The sequence below is a fragment of the Melospiza melodia genome, chromosome 8 (genome assembly GCF_035770615.1).
Source record: "Melospiza melodia melodia isolate bMelMel2 chromosome 8, bMelMel2.pri, whole genome shotgun sequence".
NCBI lineage: Eukaryota > Metazoa > Chordata > Aves > Passeriformes > Passerellidae > Melospiza > Melospiza melodia.
The window spans coordinates 26712569-26731432 of record NC_086201.1 but is presented as its reverse complement, the minus strand read 5'-3'; the positions used below and the strand labels follow the sequence as shown (position 1 = coordinate 26731432).

The 18864-nt window shown below is 35.0% G+C and overlaps 1 protein-coding gene across 6 annotated transcripts in view; it reads right to left on the bottom strand.

Annotated features, from left to right (window-relative positions):
• The window catches only part of HYCC2 (hyccin PI4KA lipid kinase complex subunit 2), a 50330-nt gene that overhangs the window by 20214 nt on the left and 11252 nt on the right, over positions 1–18864 (bottom strand). For 5 of the 6 annotated variants that reach the window (XM_063162408.1, XM_063162412.1, XM_063162413.1 and 2 more), the window contains exons 3-8: positions 11078–11180; positions 10120–10198; positions 8999–9100; positions 3091–3270; positions 1145–1225; positions 405–520 (exon numbers count right to left, since the gene is read on the bottom strand). In XM_063162408.1, coding sequence (XP_063018478.1) covers positions 405–520; positions 1145–1225; positions 3091–3270; positions 8999–9100; positions 10120–10170 — 530 coding nt within the window. In that variant the 5' untranslated portion in view covers positions 10171–10198; positions 11078–11180. Of the gene's footprint in view, positions 1–404; positions 521–1144; positions 1226–3090; positions 3271–8998; positions 9101–10119; positions 10199–11077; positions 11181–15666; positions 15774–18864 lie in introns of all 6 variants that reach the window. The other variant, XM_063162411.1, reaches the window with a different exon arrangement.

The window sequence follows — 18864 nt, the reverse complement described above, 5'->3', positions numbered from 1 at the left end:
AAGCTAACAGTCATTAAACAGCGGGGCAATTTCTCTCACTCCTGTTCTGTCTATCCACTTAGCTCCATTCCCTTTTTCCAGTAGAAAAAGAGTCACAGCCCCTGATCAAAAGCTGAATTTTGTTACACTTCTAGGAAAAACTGAATAGACAGCCATAAAACAAAAGATATTCCTTGCAGACACAGAAATGACAGAGAAGTTATTCTTCAAAATCAACTAGTAGAAGAACATACAAGGATGGAACAAAGAAAAAGAGAATTGTACTCAAGACTACTAAGGCTGTTCTCTAGATTTATTGCGAGCATTTAATGCTGAGAAAGGACTGATCACAAAATAGTTTTGTTTTGTTTCAGGACTTGTCTCCCTAGTGAAGCACCTTTAATATTAAGAGTACATCCACCTACCTGTTCTGTGCTGTGAAGGTTTCTCTTTGAGGATGAAGATCACTGTAAACTACTCTGATCAGATCATGCTGACTTAATGCTCCTTCAGTTAAAGCCATGGATCCAATGGTAGAGGGCTACAAGTAGGTGGTGGGAGAAGGAAGGAAGGGGGAGAAGTCGTAAGTAAAAATTCCCCAAAAGCATTAAAGCTCCCAACTACCTAAGGCAAAAGATACACCTCTCTTGTGATCTGTAAAAATAGAGATTACTCCAGAATACAGTGGAGCTAAAAACATTACCTAGTTTCATTGTTATAAAGTGTACACACTTAGAAGTAATAGAGCAGGTGAGAGCAATTTTCAACTTTTATTCTTACATATCCATGTACAGTTTGTCCTAATCACACAGACCTTTTGTCAAGAAACATTAGTGAAAGAAACACACATCTGCAAGTTCTAACTGAACTAAGGAAGAGTTAGAAGGAAGATTGCTTTTATGCTAACATGTAAGAGGAGAAAAAAAGCAGTTGCAACTACAACATAACTAACTCTATTAAAAACAGGCAGTCAACAAAGATTTTTCAACATTTATATACCTGCTCTTCTACAAATTCTATAGCATTCTATTACACTAGCTGCAAGCTGTAGACATTGAAAACTTACTACAAGAAGATGCATCTAAAATGGCCTGTGGCATCAAATGGATCCAGTTTCCATTCCTCTAATAGATCAAATTTAAATTTACCATAGTAGCTCTCTTACCTCATGATATATTGAGGGTTTAGATAATGAAGGGATGGTGAAAGACAAAACTTTGTTATTTCCATCTTTGTCAGCAATTTCCTGCATTAAAAACAAAACCAGAACTCAAACAGGAGTAAGGAGACAGGAGTGGAATGATTTTCAGCTCTTAGAAGGAAGTTAACAAATAAGTTAGATGTCTTGATCTGATAAGACTATTAACACCCCAAGGACTTTGTGCATTTGCAGAATATCAACAATAGCAACATACATATTTAACAAGAGGGAAAAGACCTCTATTACAGACTGCTCTGCAGAATTAGTGTGCAATACTTTAAAAAAACCCCAGCACTGGCTCTTTAATCAGTGAGACTAAAGATACTGACACAGAAGGGCTGATGAGTCACTTGCTGACAATGGGTAGTATTTCATAATAAATGCACCACAGAGAAAAGGTGAAATCAAGGGGACTGGCAAAGTTTCCTCAGGAGGAAACACACACAGTATTTTCTTCAAAGGCTTTCAAACTGGTCAGATTTTGTAGTTGCTAGGCTACTACATAAGCAAACCCTGCAGTTTTAAAAGAAAATATACTGGGAGCAATTACGTAAGACAACACCAAAAAGGAGTCTAAAATCCTGCCTTTGCACTTTGTACAGCAAATTTTCAAACAATAAGCTCCAGTCATTCCAGTTTATGTAAAAGTTTAGCCCAGGGCAGCTCAGTACTTGTAGTAGGCTTCAAGGATTATAACAGGAGAATGGCTGACAGAATTTGTCAGAACACAGAAGATTTATTTACCCCTTTCTCCTTCTAAGTATTCAGAAAATAACTTCACTCTCAGTCTATGTGCAGAAAAATATCAGCTTCATTAAAGAAAAAAAATAGTGGAAGCCACTGTTCATTTTGAGGACTCTTTCTTTCTGAATATGGAGAGAATGAAGAAATTACTGTCCTTAAAAAATATGAATCACCAACATGACTTTCAAATGAACTGCAGAACATTCTAGGAGGAGGAAAGATAAATGTACTACTTCAATCCAATATACAGCACAAAAAATCCATTTCCAAGCAGCTTCCAGTGTTTTTTTTCTATAAAAATAAATCTAAAATAACTAGATCGTCCAATTGTTAGAGCTGATCTACAGATATATAACTAGAATACATTTTAAGAATCACAGTTTGGCTATTCTGTATCTTATGTATAGAAATACAATGCACAATTGAAAGGAGGGGTTTACAATGACATTAGAGGGAAGGGTGATATTCAGTAGAGTATGTTTCAAGGTCCTATACCCCAGAAATTCCCACTGGAGACTGTTTGATAAATTCAGCAGTACTGCCACAAGAGACAGTCTCATAACATTAAAAAAGAAAACATTTTCAGGCCAGGGTAAGGATGTAAAAAACTGCTTTTACATCCAATAGCCAAATTGAGTAATTTACAGTTGCTTATTCTTAAAACCAAAGTTCCCCTCAAGACAATTATCTTACTCAAATGGACACATGGATGTATCTGAGTGCTCACATGCAGAATGGCTTCACCATCAAACTACCCCCTTAAAATAGACATGTTCAGAGTACATGGGAGGGCAGGGGAAGTGACACATCAAGACTAAGTATATGTGCCTGACAATCATAAGAAGTCTTATTTTGCAACATTAAGAAGGCCTTCCTAATTTCCCTACAAACAGAAGTATATAAAAGTTTGAGAAAGTCCATGAGATGATCCTTTCCAGTGCAAATATTTTATCCAAAAAGATAATTTAAAAAAATATATATCTTTGCAAACACATCTTTACTAAACCTTCATTACATTATGCTTTTCCCTGTATTAAATACACTCTCCTTTAAGTGTATTTTAATTTTAAATATCTTGTTCTAATAATTTACTTTATTCCTAGCAGTCAGCAATGCAAAACTTCAGATCAAAGCTGTCCTCAGCCACTGCCACTCATCTCACTCACCAGGTTGTAAATGCCAAGCAGCAATGCCTCAATGCAGCCATTGCTCTGCCTGTCCCTGCTGGCAGTGAGACGCAGATACACCCAGATCAGCTCTGGCAGGAACTGCAGCGTGAATCTCTTGAGCCGCACTTCAGAACTCCGATAAAGTTCAAAGAGCTGGTGGCAAACAGGCTCCAGGAGCTGTGGAAAGGCAAAAAAGCTAATCACTTACTGGTAGGCTTCTCTAATAAGGGAGAGTGAACAAATCAAGGGGCTATATCATATAGCCACTGCAGTCAGTACACATTGCATTTCCTGCTGGCAGCTCAGTGAATGAATCACACTGGTATCCATAAGGACAGACATGTGGGACACTGGTATACAGTATCTGGACATGTGGCCACTACAGCCACTATCATGTGTGCTTTGATAAGATTCTTCTCTAAGGCTATCAGTACAAGATTTATTCTCTGTACAGGCATGTGACAGACACGTGGTTTGAACTCTGTGCACTGTAAAACTTTAGTGCAGTTGTAAGATCTATGGAAGCACAAAGGTCAAAGATCAGCTGCTAATGACAAGTCTATTGACAGAAATATGAATTAATTTCTTACCTACACCTTTCGAGTCTCAAAACCAAGAACTGAGTGTGTTCATTACAATGCAAACTGATCTTTTCATTTTGAGTTGCAGTTCAGGTTTCTCTACAAGAATGAAAATAAAGGCCCCTATCCAGTCAGTGTGATAAAAGCATGAGGTAAACGTGCCATATTAACAGCCTATAATGCTAAACCAATAACTAAGACTCATCCATGAAACTTTTAGGCAACAGGAAAAAAAGCAGGAAGAATCATACTGAACAGTCTCATTCTTTCCCATGACTAATCAAGTTTTTATTACCGAAATCAAAACTTGATGGGAAAAAAATCTAAACATTTCTTAAATTTCCATTACAAACTTTTGTAATGTTTGTGACCACTATCTAATATTGTGTTATACTAAAAGTGATGATCTGACATAAGGAAAGTATTTATGGGATTCACTGCCCAAAAAGGCAGGGGCATACATGTAACCTAAGGCATCCATATTCATATAGAAGAGCTAGAGACAGAAAATAGAGGCCAGAATCTCAGGTCCTCATTCTAACAGTACATGCTTCATGCAGCTCTCTTAGACATACAGACATACAGATTAGATAAGGCATATATGACCCTCCTTTCACTCCCAGGCATATGCACCTGGGACTTTCAGAGCATTAGCAGCATATTTCATGGACTTTGATGCATTCTTTTTTCATTAATTTGTCTATTCATCATAATCATAGTACAAACTTCCAGTAGAATTGAGAGTCACACTTTTGCTATGCTGCACAAAGATATATTTCTGTGGTTTACTGTGAACCATCCATCCTCTTAAAAAACTTAGGAGTCCCTTGCTAACAACAGAGGGACCAACATTTCTGCAAGTGAATAGCTGGAATGTTTGATAAATGTGCAATACCATAAAGCTCTACCAATGTACAATTTCACATATCCATATTTACACTTAGATATTTTACACTGGTACATCACAAACACGAAACACAAATTTGACAGAATTATCTATTAAGAGAGCATCACCCAGGAAACAGTTTCATTTCTGAATTTCACTTCACACAATATTCCAGTCAATGTAGCACACCATATTTAACCAGTGATTACGTAAGCCATAACATGACATTTACGTAAAATAAAACTCAGCTGTCAGAGAAATCTCTTCTTAAACAAGGCTCTGGTGTAAGTACCTTGTGTAACAAGGGTCTGATTGACAGACTTCTTACTCTAAGCTAGAGGCCAGTGTTTACAACAAAAGCAAAGAGAAACTCTACAAGGAGAATGAAGAAAGAGGACATTGACAATGTTGACACAGAATGAGAGAAGTCCAGTCATTTAAAACAAATGGATATTTACAAGTCATATAAATCTGTCTATAGGCATAGACATCCATATTTATATGCATGTATAGAAAGACAGATAGATAGAAAGATATAAAATAACCAGCCACTTAAGTTTTGGCTTGGGGTCTAAATGAAATTTGAACTCTGTAAAGCTTCTATTAGAATCACTTAAAGGAAAAAATGGTACAGCTTTCTGGTAGTATATTTATTCCAGTATTTCATACATGTATAGCACTTTATGTTCAAAAGAGGCATACGTATATACTTTCTTAATCATTTTTTACTTAGTAGAGACTCCTATCTAAAAGTGACAATAATTCTTAAAACCAACTGTTACAGTAAGTGTTCTAATCCTCAGAAATAGAACTGTATCCTTGCTTTATGAAAGACCTAACATATTTCAGATGTTCAAATTTAAAAAGTGGTTACAAAGTAATTTGGACATCACTAAATAAATTTGTAGATTTTTTCTTTCAAAGAAAATATGATTAAGAGGAGAACAGAAAGAAGAAGAAACCTCTGAAAAACAAAACAGGCAAGCATATCTGCAGCGAGATGACAAGTGCAAGAAAAGCTAAAAATATTATCTGAAACCAGATATATACAATGGCAATGCTATAAATAGTACTCGTATTAGATTAGAGATGACAGCAGCCTAAAGCTGTTTCCTACTTGAAATCAGCCAGTCTAATCCAAGTCCCATTAAAAAGAGTGGAAAAGAAAAATTTATTTTAGCTAAGTCAGATGACACTCAACCAGAGCAGTTACTAAGTTTATTCTACCTACATTCAAATGCAAATTTTATAAAATTAGTCTTTTAAGACTAGGGAGACATTCTTCCTTGAAAAATACAAGCAGTATCCAGTCAGTGGTGCTGCAAGCATTCAAATTCTCCTTATTTTTAGTAGTTGTCATATTTGTTGTGGAAAATGTTAAACAACTGCAATAACATAGGTAAAAACCTGTGACTACTAAAGCACTTGTGCTGTGTTCAGAGCTGTAAGAAAAGCTGTAAGCTTTTTCCACAAGAAAAAGCTGCCATCACAAAGATGCTACAACACCAATATTTTCAAAAGCACAACCACGCAGGATTTTCCCATCAAAGTACAGTATGATAGCCTCCCACCTGGAAACACAAAATTTGACACTCAGAGAAAGAACAAATGTTCTCCTTACATCCTAGTTACCTGGCTTTCCAAAGAGCCAGCCTCTTCCAAGTAATTCTCTGAATACACATACTGAGAAGACAGTGGATAAACAGAGGAAATGGAGCTTTTGTCATCAGTAATGGGTGTATACATGAACTGGCACACATTTTTTAATCCCCAAGATCTTTCAGTCCAAAGTTAAAGCAAACTGTGTAGCACAGAAATCGGAAAAAAAAAATCCAAAGTAAAATATCTCTTACAATCCTCTTTTTCCTGACAAACAAAATTTTAATTATAAGATCTTTCCCTTTCCTATTAGCATAAGCAGCAAAAGCATTAAAAAAAGGACATTTTTACTGGCTTAAACATGCAGCGAGCATCAATGATCTAATTTTCACTCTTCATTTTATTCCTCAGAGATGCAAACCAGGCATGTTTTAAGGAAGATGATGAATAGCCTTCCTTTGGCTTATTTTACAAGTTTTCCAAATGCTAAGAGTCATATCTTGAAGTTAAATATAATGTTTTAGAAAATGAATGACAAATATTGCAATACTTGCCTTTCTGAAGAATTCAGTTGCAGAAAATAAAATATGCTTACTTTAGACTTAACCATACCATAATGGGTGAAACCATTTATTATTTCAAGAGTACTGGGTCTGGGCTTGCTTGGCATTACAAAGGTGATCTCACTCTGTTTCATAGCTGCCCTGAGTTAAACCTAATTAGCACCCCATGAATATTCAATATTTGAATTTCAGTAGGGCAGTAACTTGACATGCATAGAGTATTGTCTACAGCCATAAACCAACCCTAAAAATTATAAAACTATCTGAAAAACAGAACCTCAAAAGCATTTTACTTGTGAATTCCAATACCACACATAAATCAATATATTATTTGGTTAAATTGGTTGTATATGAGCAATACCACTCTCTACACTTTTAGCAAATTTCTACTCCAGTCATCTTTATCTTTATATTTAAAAATGTCAGGGCACTTCCTCAAAGGCAAATAGCAACAACTCTATTTAACTTATCAATATGCTTGCCCTCATTTAATAGCTCACAAACAGTAGACACCTGCAAAAGAGAGAAACAGCTTGGTTGTTTAGCTCCTAAATATGCTGATTCCATGTAAAATTAATAATCCTGGTCTTATCAAGATAGAATGATGTGATTCTAGAAAAAATTGTGTTTGCCCTAAACAGTTTGCCACTTATTAGAAGTTTTAAAAATCAGTCAACTTTATGATTAAATTGTACTAAAGAATTACTTGTCCAGAAACAGTATTTTTATAATAAGTCTTCCACATGTATTTAATCTTCATAAGCCATGAATTACCCTTCTAACAAATAATGCCCTATAAAGCATATTTAAAAACCCCTCTTACAGGGGTTTTTTTGTTAGAGACAAATATTGTTAGAGACAAATATTACTACACAATTATGTAAAGTAATGAATTCACTTTGGTTATATTCCTCACAAGCAAATAACTTTGGAAGAAGTACAACAAGGAAATACATCCTGCCTTAACAAGTGGAACCTGAAGCTGGACATCTTTGTGTCTAGGATTGTTTATCTTACACGTGGCAGCAGAATCAGGCTGAAACTGCAACAGCTGTTCCAAAGAGTAATATTTGACAAGCACCAGTGAGCAGTAACATAAGATCACCCTAAAAAGATTTGAAAATCTGGTTCTTTTCTCTTTAAATAAAATAAATCAAATGCTTATTCTCAAAACAATGAGAACCTTTTACATTTTCAGGAGTCTACACAAATACATAGACAGCAGCAATGGTGGCTTCAGGTTGAAGAGAGAATAACAGCAATTTTTCAGTACAAAGAAAAAGGTCACTATGCAGGTTATTTATAATACTGAAATGAAGCTGACAGCTATGAAGCTTTTTTTTTTTTAATTGCATGAGCATTATGCAATCTCCTTGAAGCTAAATCAAGCACTCAGCTTTCTAAAACAGCTAAGCTGTACTTAGGAAAATGAAAAACTTCCTTGCTGTGTACACTACCTATTTAATTTATAAATATATGAGAAGTCACAGATGATACACCAAGTATTTGTAAGCATTTTATCTAAAGTAGTTGACATGTCAGAGAATGGTATACTTGCACAATTTATTCAGAACTTATTTTTCACACACTTGCCCAGAAATGCTCCTCACAGAAGCCAATGGGTTGCAAAGCTCAGTTTAATGTCACTTGCAAAATGAATTATGTACAAGGGTAAGCTAAGTTTGCATTGTGTCTATTTACATTTTGGGGCCCTGGTTCTGCTCTTGTTTACAGCAGTGTAAACCAAATTACACAGAAGTGATACTAGTATAAGCACGAGAAGATCTTGTTATCTTAATGGCATTTAAAAAAAGGCTCCATCTTCCACCGCAACACGCCACCACACAAGAAGTACATGGGTCTTTTTGAGTTTCACTATAAGGCCTACTTTGTCTCTGTTATGACTGAAAGGTGGTTTCTGGGAACTGGAAAAAAAAAAAAAAAACTAAAAAAAAAAGCCAAGCTTGAAACCCTCCCAAATAAAAAAAAAAAACCCAAACCAAAACACCAAAACCAACACATGCCAAAAAAACCACAACAGTCAGCTGTGGCAAGGAGAACCTAGCAGACAGCATAAACATTATTTTTGGAAGCAGATGAGATTGTGTCTTACTAGAAAGGCATTAAAGTAACTGTAAAAAACAAGAGACTAAACAGAGGGATGATACCCATGAAAAAAAAGAATCTATCTTCCTCTGCTTTAGTTTCTCCAGTTTCAGTTGTAGAGGTGAAAGATCCAGGAATGAGAATAAAAATAGTTCTTTAAAATCTCCTACCTCGTTGTTTGGGTCTTGAATGACCTTATAAAGAGCTGGTACCAGTGGTTTTTTTCGGTGCAATGTAGCTGCATAGCTGGAAATTTGTGATTCAGGTAATGCCTAAAGAAAAAAAAAAAAGAATGACATCTCATCCCAAGAGCCAAGAAAAGTCCTGAAGTTCAGTAAATTTTCAGACTTGTAACCTAACTGTTGAGTACAAGTCCTTCTCCATACAAACAGCATTTGGGAGCACTAAACCATTTTCAGGCTTAAATCCAAAACCAGTTTAGACTCATCTTCCATAAATCATTTGCTTTAGTTTGGTATGAGGAATCTCTTTCTTGATAGCCTGTATTTAACAGGATCTTTTTGAAGACTTCATCAAATCAACTCAACTTATTTAAGAGGTGTCAAGAGTATAGAATGAGCATGGACAGTCTCGAGTCTTCCCTGAGCAACCATGTTTGTGGATTTTGCACCCTTGGAACTTAAGCAAATTTCCAACAACAGCACATGATGACTTACTCTCATCAATGATTGAGGAACTACTAATTCTTAATTTAAATAATAGAATAATTTCTTATCAGTCATGAAATCCTGTTTTCTTGTCTATGCATTACCCTGTATTTCACTCAGCATATTTATTAACATGCAAAATAGCTTAAAAATACTTCAAATCCTTCACGATGAAACCATTAATTTTATGCAGCTCACGGGGAGGGGGAAAAGTAAAGTATTTTCCTTTCTTTTTTTTTTTTTTAAGTCCAAATAAATATATACTAATTATTTTTAAATTTGAAAGTTCTTCAATTGCAAATTTGGGCAGCATTCTCCAGCTGTCAGTTAAATTCTAACAGCTTGACCTACACAAAACACACATTTAAAAGACCACATTGCTATTGTAGTGTTCTGCTCTGCAATAATAAACAATAAAAATAAACTACTTATTAGAATTATGCATTACATATTATGTACCAGAAAACTCAATTATACAGACCTTTGGATGTTTATGAATAAGAAACTGAAAGATCAAAGTAATAGAAATTTAAAATGTTAATTATTTGATATTAAAAAACCCCACTACTATGTTTGGTGGTATTGAGCCAATGGTTTAGACATCATTAATCTTCCCAGTTCACCTTGAATTCTGACAGCCATTCTTCCACCACACCTCGTTCTGATCCCAGCATTTTCTTACTTCTTTTGCTTCTCTCTTACCTTTAGAAGAAAAATAAGAAGTTAAATATTAGTTATGGTAGGAAAATTTAGTTTTTTACAATCCTCCCCAATGAAAAGCTGTTAATGCCTTTCCAATAAGATTATATAATACAAAACAATTTAAAAGGTTGCATTTTGGACAATCAGTCCCATTATTTAACAGTAATTTAACTGTTTTCTTTGTTTAGTCTAAAATGCTCTGCATAAATGGGGAAGGAGGAAAAAGAAGGATTCAGTGCTTCAGGCCACTTGTCTTTCAGTTGTGTTTTGAAAATTACTTAGGTTCAACAAAATTTACATACAAGTTACATCATGGAAGTCCTACAATAAATGACCTTTTGGTAGCCAGACTAGATGACTGGAATCATCAATTCTCTTGTCAGAACTTACTTGTTTTTGTATTTATTTTGTAAGTTATTTGTATTTAAGAACAATCAGTATTTGTTAAATGAAAAGTGAAGTGAAATAAGATAAAAGGCTTCCCAACACATTTTTTGAGTTAATGTATCATTTTTTCAATGGCCCTTGGCAGGAAATCATTAAGAGAATACCAATTCTCTTGAGGGTAAGGAACTGCTTCAGATTTCTAAAGCATGTTTAAACATCCTAAAATACAACAAATTCAGAAATAACATTAATTTAAATTCAAGTAACACTTGAGTGACTTATTTCAGCAGAAGCACTGAAAAATAATTCTGTAAAATAACAGAACTAATCAGATCTCTGCAAATAAAAGTTTACAAAGACATCCTGATGCCATGTCAGAGTGATACACGTATATAATTTAATTTAAAACATCATAGCACATGAAGCTGAGTGTGCTTCATGTGCTATGAGGTTCATTCTGCCTGGATAAAAACCTGCAACACTAAACTTTACCTCTTTAAAGAAGTCAGTTTTCTAAAGGAGGAAGAGGAGAAGGAATGCAGAAATTTTTCAACCTGGGATGCATTTGTCAAGCCTTCAAGTACTGCCCCGTTTTCTAAAAGACAAAAAAAAACCATATCATGATCACAAAATCAGGAAAAAATACAGTAAAGTAAAACAAGTATTTTTTGGCCTTACAAATTGAAGTTTACTAAATATTCCTAAGTCCACAAGAATCCTTCTGCAATAAAGCAATTTGCCATTAAAAAAAAAAAAAAAACAACACCAAAAAACAAACAAAAAAAAGGGTCAGTGTTTTAGCAGGAGGAAGGGAGGAACAGCCTTCATCCAAACAAAAGATTTTTGTCACTTATGTAGAAAATCCTTCTGTATTAGTGAGGCACAATACTTACAAAGAACAACATAAGACAAAAGAAGAAAGCAATAATTTTATAAAATGTGAACTGAATTCATACCCTGACTTTGGAGAACATGTAATACTTAAATTGAATATATTAAAGACTCTCCCATACTATAATTTCTTAGGTACATATTCCTTACAGAGCCAAAATTTCAGTGCTGTGAAAATCAGGCATCAAACTAAAGTTCACCTTCTGCTGAAGAATCCCTTCATAGTGAGCCTGAGGAAAACAACACACATAGGAGCAAACTTCAGGTATATTAGTGCTTTTGCCATGCATTGAGCTTCAAGCTTCCCTATTTGGGAATTTCCTCCAGTGTAAATCAGCTTGAGAACCACAACTGCTGTATCAATGCAGAAGCACTCTACATCTGGTCTGGCTCTGCCAGTTCAGTTTTAGGACAAATTGTCTCTGCCTTTAAAATTATTTGCCCGAATATTAAAGATATTTTAAGGACTTGTACAAAGAGGCAAGATAGGCAGCTGAGGAACTGCCCCAGCCTTACACAGATGACTCTGGGATTTTCAAATGGCCATCTGGAAAGCACACCTCATGTTTACACTCACTCCCTGGTTTGCTATACCTTTGGGGGAAAAATATAAATATAGCCAACACTGTGTGGGTGTGTCCCTAAAGTAAACTGGTTCAATACATTAAACCCTGTGCATATTTATTCAAGGCTGAAATAGCCTGAACCAAAAGTATTGAATTTCATTTCCAGAGTGTTCACATGTCTCCCAAAGCAAACAAAATACAGAGAATATAAGGGATTTCTCATGTTTATTTTAAAAACATTATTATTTTTTTCTACTATGATTCAAAGGTTCTTATAGTATATAGGAACCATAAAAAACTAATAAAAAATTTAGTTATTAGTAACAGTAAAAATAAAACATACCAAAATATTTTTACATATGGTCTGATGAAGATTTCTTAAATACTGAACAAGTAATCAAGTTTGAATTCATACTAAAGCATGGAACAGGAGAAGTTATAATTAGGAATGCAGCCACTCAATGTTAAAATCAAGTACAAAAAATCAATTACCAAAAATCATGCCCATAAAAGCACCTGAAATGAGAGTTTAAATGTTTTCTTCTAAACTTACCCATTTGGCATAAACGAGCAGAGTATGACACATGAGACTGTTAAATTAGACCTAGAATCTTTATACTTAAAATTAAAGCTATAATACTCTGTTCTGAAGGAAGTCACAGCCTTGCACTGTGCATCTGCCAATTACAGTTAACAAACAGAATTTTATCAAGTCAGAGCACTCTCCTTGATCATGCTATGCACACAAATCATGGAACCATAGAGTAATCTTGACTGGAAATGACCTTTAAGACCATCGAGTCCAGCCATTGTGCAATACAGCACTGCCAACTCCACCAATACACCACATCCTTCAGTGTCACATCTACGTGGGTTTTTACGTTCCTTCACGGATGGTGAACTCACCATTCTCAGTATTTTTCCCTTTGAAAATACAAAAGTTTGAAAAAAAGTTTATTCCAACAATAATCTAGTGGAATAATGAAACTTGAAAAACTCAACTCCTGAAGAATTTTTGACTACAATAAAAGAAATAAAAAAGGGTCAGCTGTGCTCATCAGAGAGCTTGTTTTCACTTACATTTAGAAGAAACACATACTGAATACATTATAATTTATTAGTCTGCATTTAAACCAAGACTAACCAAAATCTATCTGCAACAGCAAAATTATTACCCAGATAATCTCAGCCACTACCACTTGCTACACTATCAACCATAACAGTGGGGATTAGAAAGAAAAAAAATGCCACTGATTCGATATTCATATCTGATGATATTTAAGAAGATATCACTATTCAAGTATGCAGAGAGGTTTTTGTTGATGGTGTGTATTTTATTCAGAGTTTTTGTCTGTATGTTTGCTTTAAAGAGGCCAGTAGTTTATACTGTTTTAGACATACATGGGAGAGATTACATTGCAGGACATGCACTTCAAACTGAGTCCAGTTCTTGGCCATTTTATGCTAGACAGTAAAATGCATACAACACAATTTTCATACAAGTTGCACAACGAATGAAAATATTATGTATTTTTACCTTAAAGGCCATGAGAAGAATAATTTGCATTTAACACCTGAACTGTGTCAGCCGAAAGAATAAAACTTCCTGCTACAAGGTTTCTTCACAGTGCCATTTGTGTAAGAGAACATTAAGGAGTGACAAGTCCACAAGAACAGAAAACTATTATCAATTATAGCTCATTCTTCCAAGCTACAATCCTCTCATATCTATAATTGATTACTGAGCATGGAAAGAAGTATATTTGAAGAAAGATTTTTCCATGCTGCCTCTGTAAAAAAAATAGTGTGGAAAGCATCAAGAATGCATCCTTACTCTGAACTAAACACAATTTCAGTTTGTTTGATTCAGCAAGTTCATAGCTCTGTAAGAAGAGCACCTGTGTTAAACATGATCAACACCCTGGAAAGCAGAATAGATAGAAGACAACATAGGATGAGGTGGTCAGAAGTACACAGGAAAGAAACTTCCCCACCACACACCCACACTAACGAGACTGGGAAACTCTGGAGGAAGAAAACCAGGCAACATGCTGATAAATGCAGATAACAAAAGCACAATTTGAACTTCTCGTGACGAGCTATTCCTGAGTGCAGAGGTGTAGAAGACTAAATGGAAAAAGACTAGATAATATACTTGATGATGCAATGAAAACATCTGTTCAGGAATGCATCAGCACCAGACAATAAATCAAGATGCTTGATCACACAAAGTCATTTAAAGTAAATCTGAAAACATGAAAGTAGAGCATACAAAACTGGTAATATGCTCTTATTTGAAATACTGGCCTACATTTGTTGCAAACAAAAGAAATATGTATAAAGCACAAAAATGTTTAGGAAGCAGTTGAAGACAAGGATTGTGAAAAATAACTTCTAACCTGGATATGAGAATAATTTTTTAAAAACGGGAAATAAAGAGCTCCTTGTCTTAGAAGCTCATGGAATTAAGTGGCTGAGAAGGTAGAATGGACTTTTTCTTGTAACAGAGTAATAAAAAATAAAAGTTTGAATGCACCAAGATAGAAATCTTACACTGTTAACAGTGTACTGCTTCCCACACTGTAAATTACCATAAAACATCATGAGGACAATAAGAAACTATTGTAGGTAAACACTGTAATACCTGTTTTATGTAGTTACTTCTGTGGTAGAACAAGAAGAGCAAAGAAGGAAACTTAATGCTGTCAACTAGCACTTCACTGACATGTTTTACAAAAAAAATTCTCTTAACAGCCACTCATTGGTTAACCACTCAGTATATAGGTGTATAAAGCTTCATCCAGCTACTCTGAAGTTATACACCAGAAGATATTAAATAGTCACAGTATGGTCTGTTTCTACACTAGAAAAGGGTCTGACCCTCATGCTAATCTAATCCCAAGAAAAAATAAAACCAGCCTTGCAAATGTTCAATTTTGGTGGATGGCTTCTTGTACTTAAAATATATGCATTGTAATATACATCTCTTTTGATAAATATAGTACAAATTATGAAGTACAAATCACAAAGACCTTTGTGATTTCCCTGTATCCATATACATAAACACATTATTCTACCAGAACCCTATTTAGTAGACACTTACATAAACTGTCATTTTGGTAAGAACATAAAATAATACATTTAAAAACTATTGTCCTCAACAAATCAGAGCTCCAGCTACAACTTGCCATTTGAAACAGGTTCAAACATTCTGCCAGAATTCTGTTGGCCATACAGCTCCAGAGTACAGAGAAACAAGGTAAAAACTGACAAAGACAGAAAGAAGCAAATCCTCCCTGGGACAGTTATTAATTTAAATTGTCAGCTCAAGCCTTCTCCTTAATAGAAAGGGCACTCTTCCAACTCTAGCTTTTAGGTAATTTAGTTGCAAGCATCAGCAGACAGGCATGCATTCCAACTTTAAAATATAAATGCTGATGTATTCTTTATGTGGGATTTAGGTTGCCAGCCTTATTAGACAAGCCTTAGTCATGCAAAACAACTTGGATAAGACATTACTTCCCTGCCCACTCTGACTCACTAGTAAAAACCAGGCTAAAAAGCTTTCTTTTTGGATACCAGCAACAAAGAAAGGTATGTGAAAACAATGGGAGAAAGCCTTACCACAGAGAAGTCAAAGATGATGGATAACAGCCTTGTAAACTTTCATGGTACCATACTTGCACAGTAAGATCCATTTCTTATCAAAAAGGTCACATCAATTTCAGCAGCTGCCAAAAAAGGGGTAAAGAAAAGGTACAGCCCATATGTTCCAAAAAGCCTCCTCTAAGTCATTTTAAGCTCTAAATTATCTTCTGTGCCTTTTCAAGCACGTCAAAGCTCAGCTGCCAACCTTCTATCTTTTTACCATTCCTACAGTGAAACTACTTTATAGATACAAAATTGCAGAACATAAACAATTAGGGCAGTGGGAATGAAAATGCAACACTGAAAACAGACACTATATAACAGTTTAAAAAACAACTTTAAGGCTGATGTTTTCATAGTATTACACAGAGTAGTTGTAGAAAGCTACAGAAGTCAGATTACTCTACAGAGAAAAATTTAAGTGTCTCATAGAGGCAAATAAACAGAAACTGAATTAAACATAGTTATATACTCAGAGCTAAATCCCTCTCCTAGGAGTTCACGCAGCAAATAAAGTAGAAAAGAGTTGAGATAATCAAGAATGTGGAACAGGAAATTTATCTTTTGCATTCAAAGAAAACACTCCTCTACATTACTTACAGGATTTTGGAAACAATAATAATAAAGACATTATCCTGCAGCCTTAAATACCACCAAACACACATTAATTATTCTATTATAGGACCTGACGCACTTTAAAATATATAAATACACACACACGTAGGTTAGCCACAGAAAAGTTACCTTGTTCTCTCAGCACCAGTTTCCTTAGAAACAACTTCACATAGTCATCCTACACAAAACCTAAAACATTCTCTTGTCAGGATCCTGGTGATAACCCATCCTACGCCAGACAATACAGGTTTGTCCTCCCTTTGCATCAGTTCATATGCAGTAACTCTTCCTATGCTAGTTTGTCTGCATTAACCTCTTTACTTACAAAAACATTTCCATGCAAATTACTTTCCGTGTAACTCTACCCCTCCCAAACACCTTCTCCTTCATGGTTTTGGTTCATGAAGTAAATTAAATCTAGATAAGTAAAAATGCAAAATGCATAGTAAAAGAAGGAGCCTAAAAAAAAAAGCCTCAGCAAACTAACAGTTGCAAAATCACAGTTAAGGTGGTCTTTTTAAGGCACTCAGTGCTAACTACTAAAAATGAATAGACACAGGCTAAGAGAAATCAAGAAACAGAATTTCTGTGGGAACAAAACCAAAACAAAATTCAAACCCAAAACAAAACAAATCAATGAAAAGACACACTACCAAAACCCCTCCAGTATGCACTTAGGAATAAGACTGCAAACATTATGCTAAGATCACTATCTGGTCTGTAAAGGAAAGAAATTCATGCAGAAATGTTCTAGAAATACCAGCTGAATATTTTAAGTAGCTTCCCACTTTAGAGCTGTAAAATCGTCACTTGAGAAAAATAAATGTCTGTTATACTACAAAAATATCCATTGAAAAGTTGAAGTCAATTCCAGACCATATCTAAAATCCAGTACCAGTATATATTTCTCTTCGCAGTATTCCCTACCAACTGTAATTTCCACAAAATGGAATTTAGGTTACATATTCATTAATTACCTAACCTCCTTTTTTCTACCCTATTCTCAAAGAGATCTCAAAGAGAACCCAGAGGCTCCTCTGCTGAAAGTAATGAAATCCCTTATTCTAATCTTTCCAGCTTCCAGATGGTAAAGCCTCCACCTCCAGGAAGAGGAGTGTAAATAGATTAAGCTGAAGTGACAAATTTCCCCCCATCCATACACTTACTTACACATTCACAAATTCTTAAATGAGTGTAATCTCCAAATTTATCTGAATTTACCTCAGTTATAGCTAAAATTACGTCATCTTGCTGACTTTTAAAAATGATGCAGTAAGAATACAAAGTTCCAAATAAACTTTCAAAATGGCAGAGTTAAAATAAAGATCCATAAGAATTAGGACATTGTTTTATTGCACGATGCCATAAATTTCATATCTGACTCAGATGCTTCATTCATATTTAAGATGCATGGTTTTCAAGGATAAAATTAATTCTGATTTATATGCTGGTCTTACCTTTCCATTACAAGTTCCCAGACTTTAAAAAGCAAACTCAACAAATGTAGTTAGAAGAAACATCACTGATCACGACTTATCAAGATGACAATTTCAGAACAGCCCAGATCTCTTCTGCTTGACCCAATGGAATATGTGAGCAAGTTGAACCCTACACACTTACAAGAAGGACTTCAGTCACATACAGAGACTGTTCACTATTCAGAGGTGAAGCACAGTAGCATCAAGAATTCTGAAATCTAAGATCTGCTGCAACATTCACAGTTAAAACTGTAGCTGCCTTTATTACTTCCAACTGTCACTGCAGAGGAAACAACTTGTCTTCTCCCATGTCACACATCACAGCATGATTTCAGTATCAGTCATTTTCAGCCTCACACTAGTTTTCTGAAAGTTAGAGAGGGGTTTTAAGAACTGCAAAGAACAATCTCACCAAACAGAGGGAAAACCACTGTTAATTTTATATTGAGATTAGACAGACTGTACAAGTCAGAATTTCCACATACAAGAAATAAAACATGTACCTGACCATGTTAATTCTATATAATGCAATCCATTAAGAGCTGTGTGAACACCAATGATTAAGATATTTGACCCAACTGATTAAGGTGATTGTACTACAAAAATTGATGCTTATGACCAGCCCTGCTATTAACTTCACTAGGATTCCTCCAGAGCAGGAAATTACACAGCCTTCGTTGGACTCTCCTTCACAGAAAACAGGCAAAGAACCTCTGTCTGTAAAGAAAGTGTAACACTTTTTCATCACCTTATTAGAAGCTCTCATGAAGCTCTGAAACTCAGCTTGCTATAATTGGCACTCTGTGGCCTATTACTTGGAAGCATAAACTGCTTCTCAGTGAAATAACTGTGTGAGAATTAAAACAGTAGTAAATGTAAATTAGTGCAACAACTACACCAGGTACCCCCTTTGTCTTGGTATGAGTTTAATAATTTATCTTCACTGCTGAATAGTTAAACACAATGCATATTGTTTACAGTCATTATTCTTCTACTCTTAAACCAACATTACAACAGAATGCAAACCAACCAGTCACAAGAATGGACTAATGAATATTTTACTGTGATATTATTCATTTTT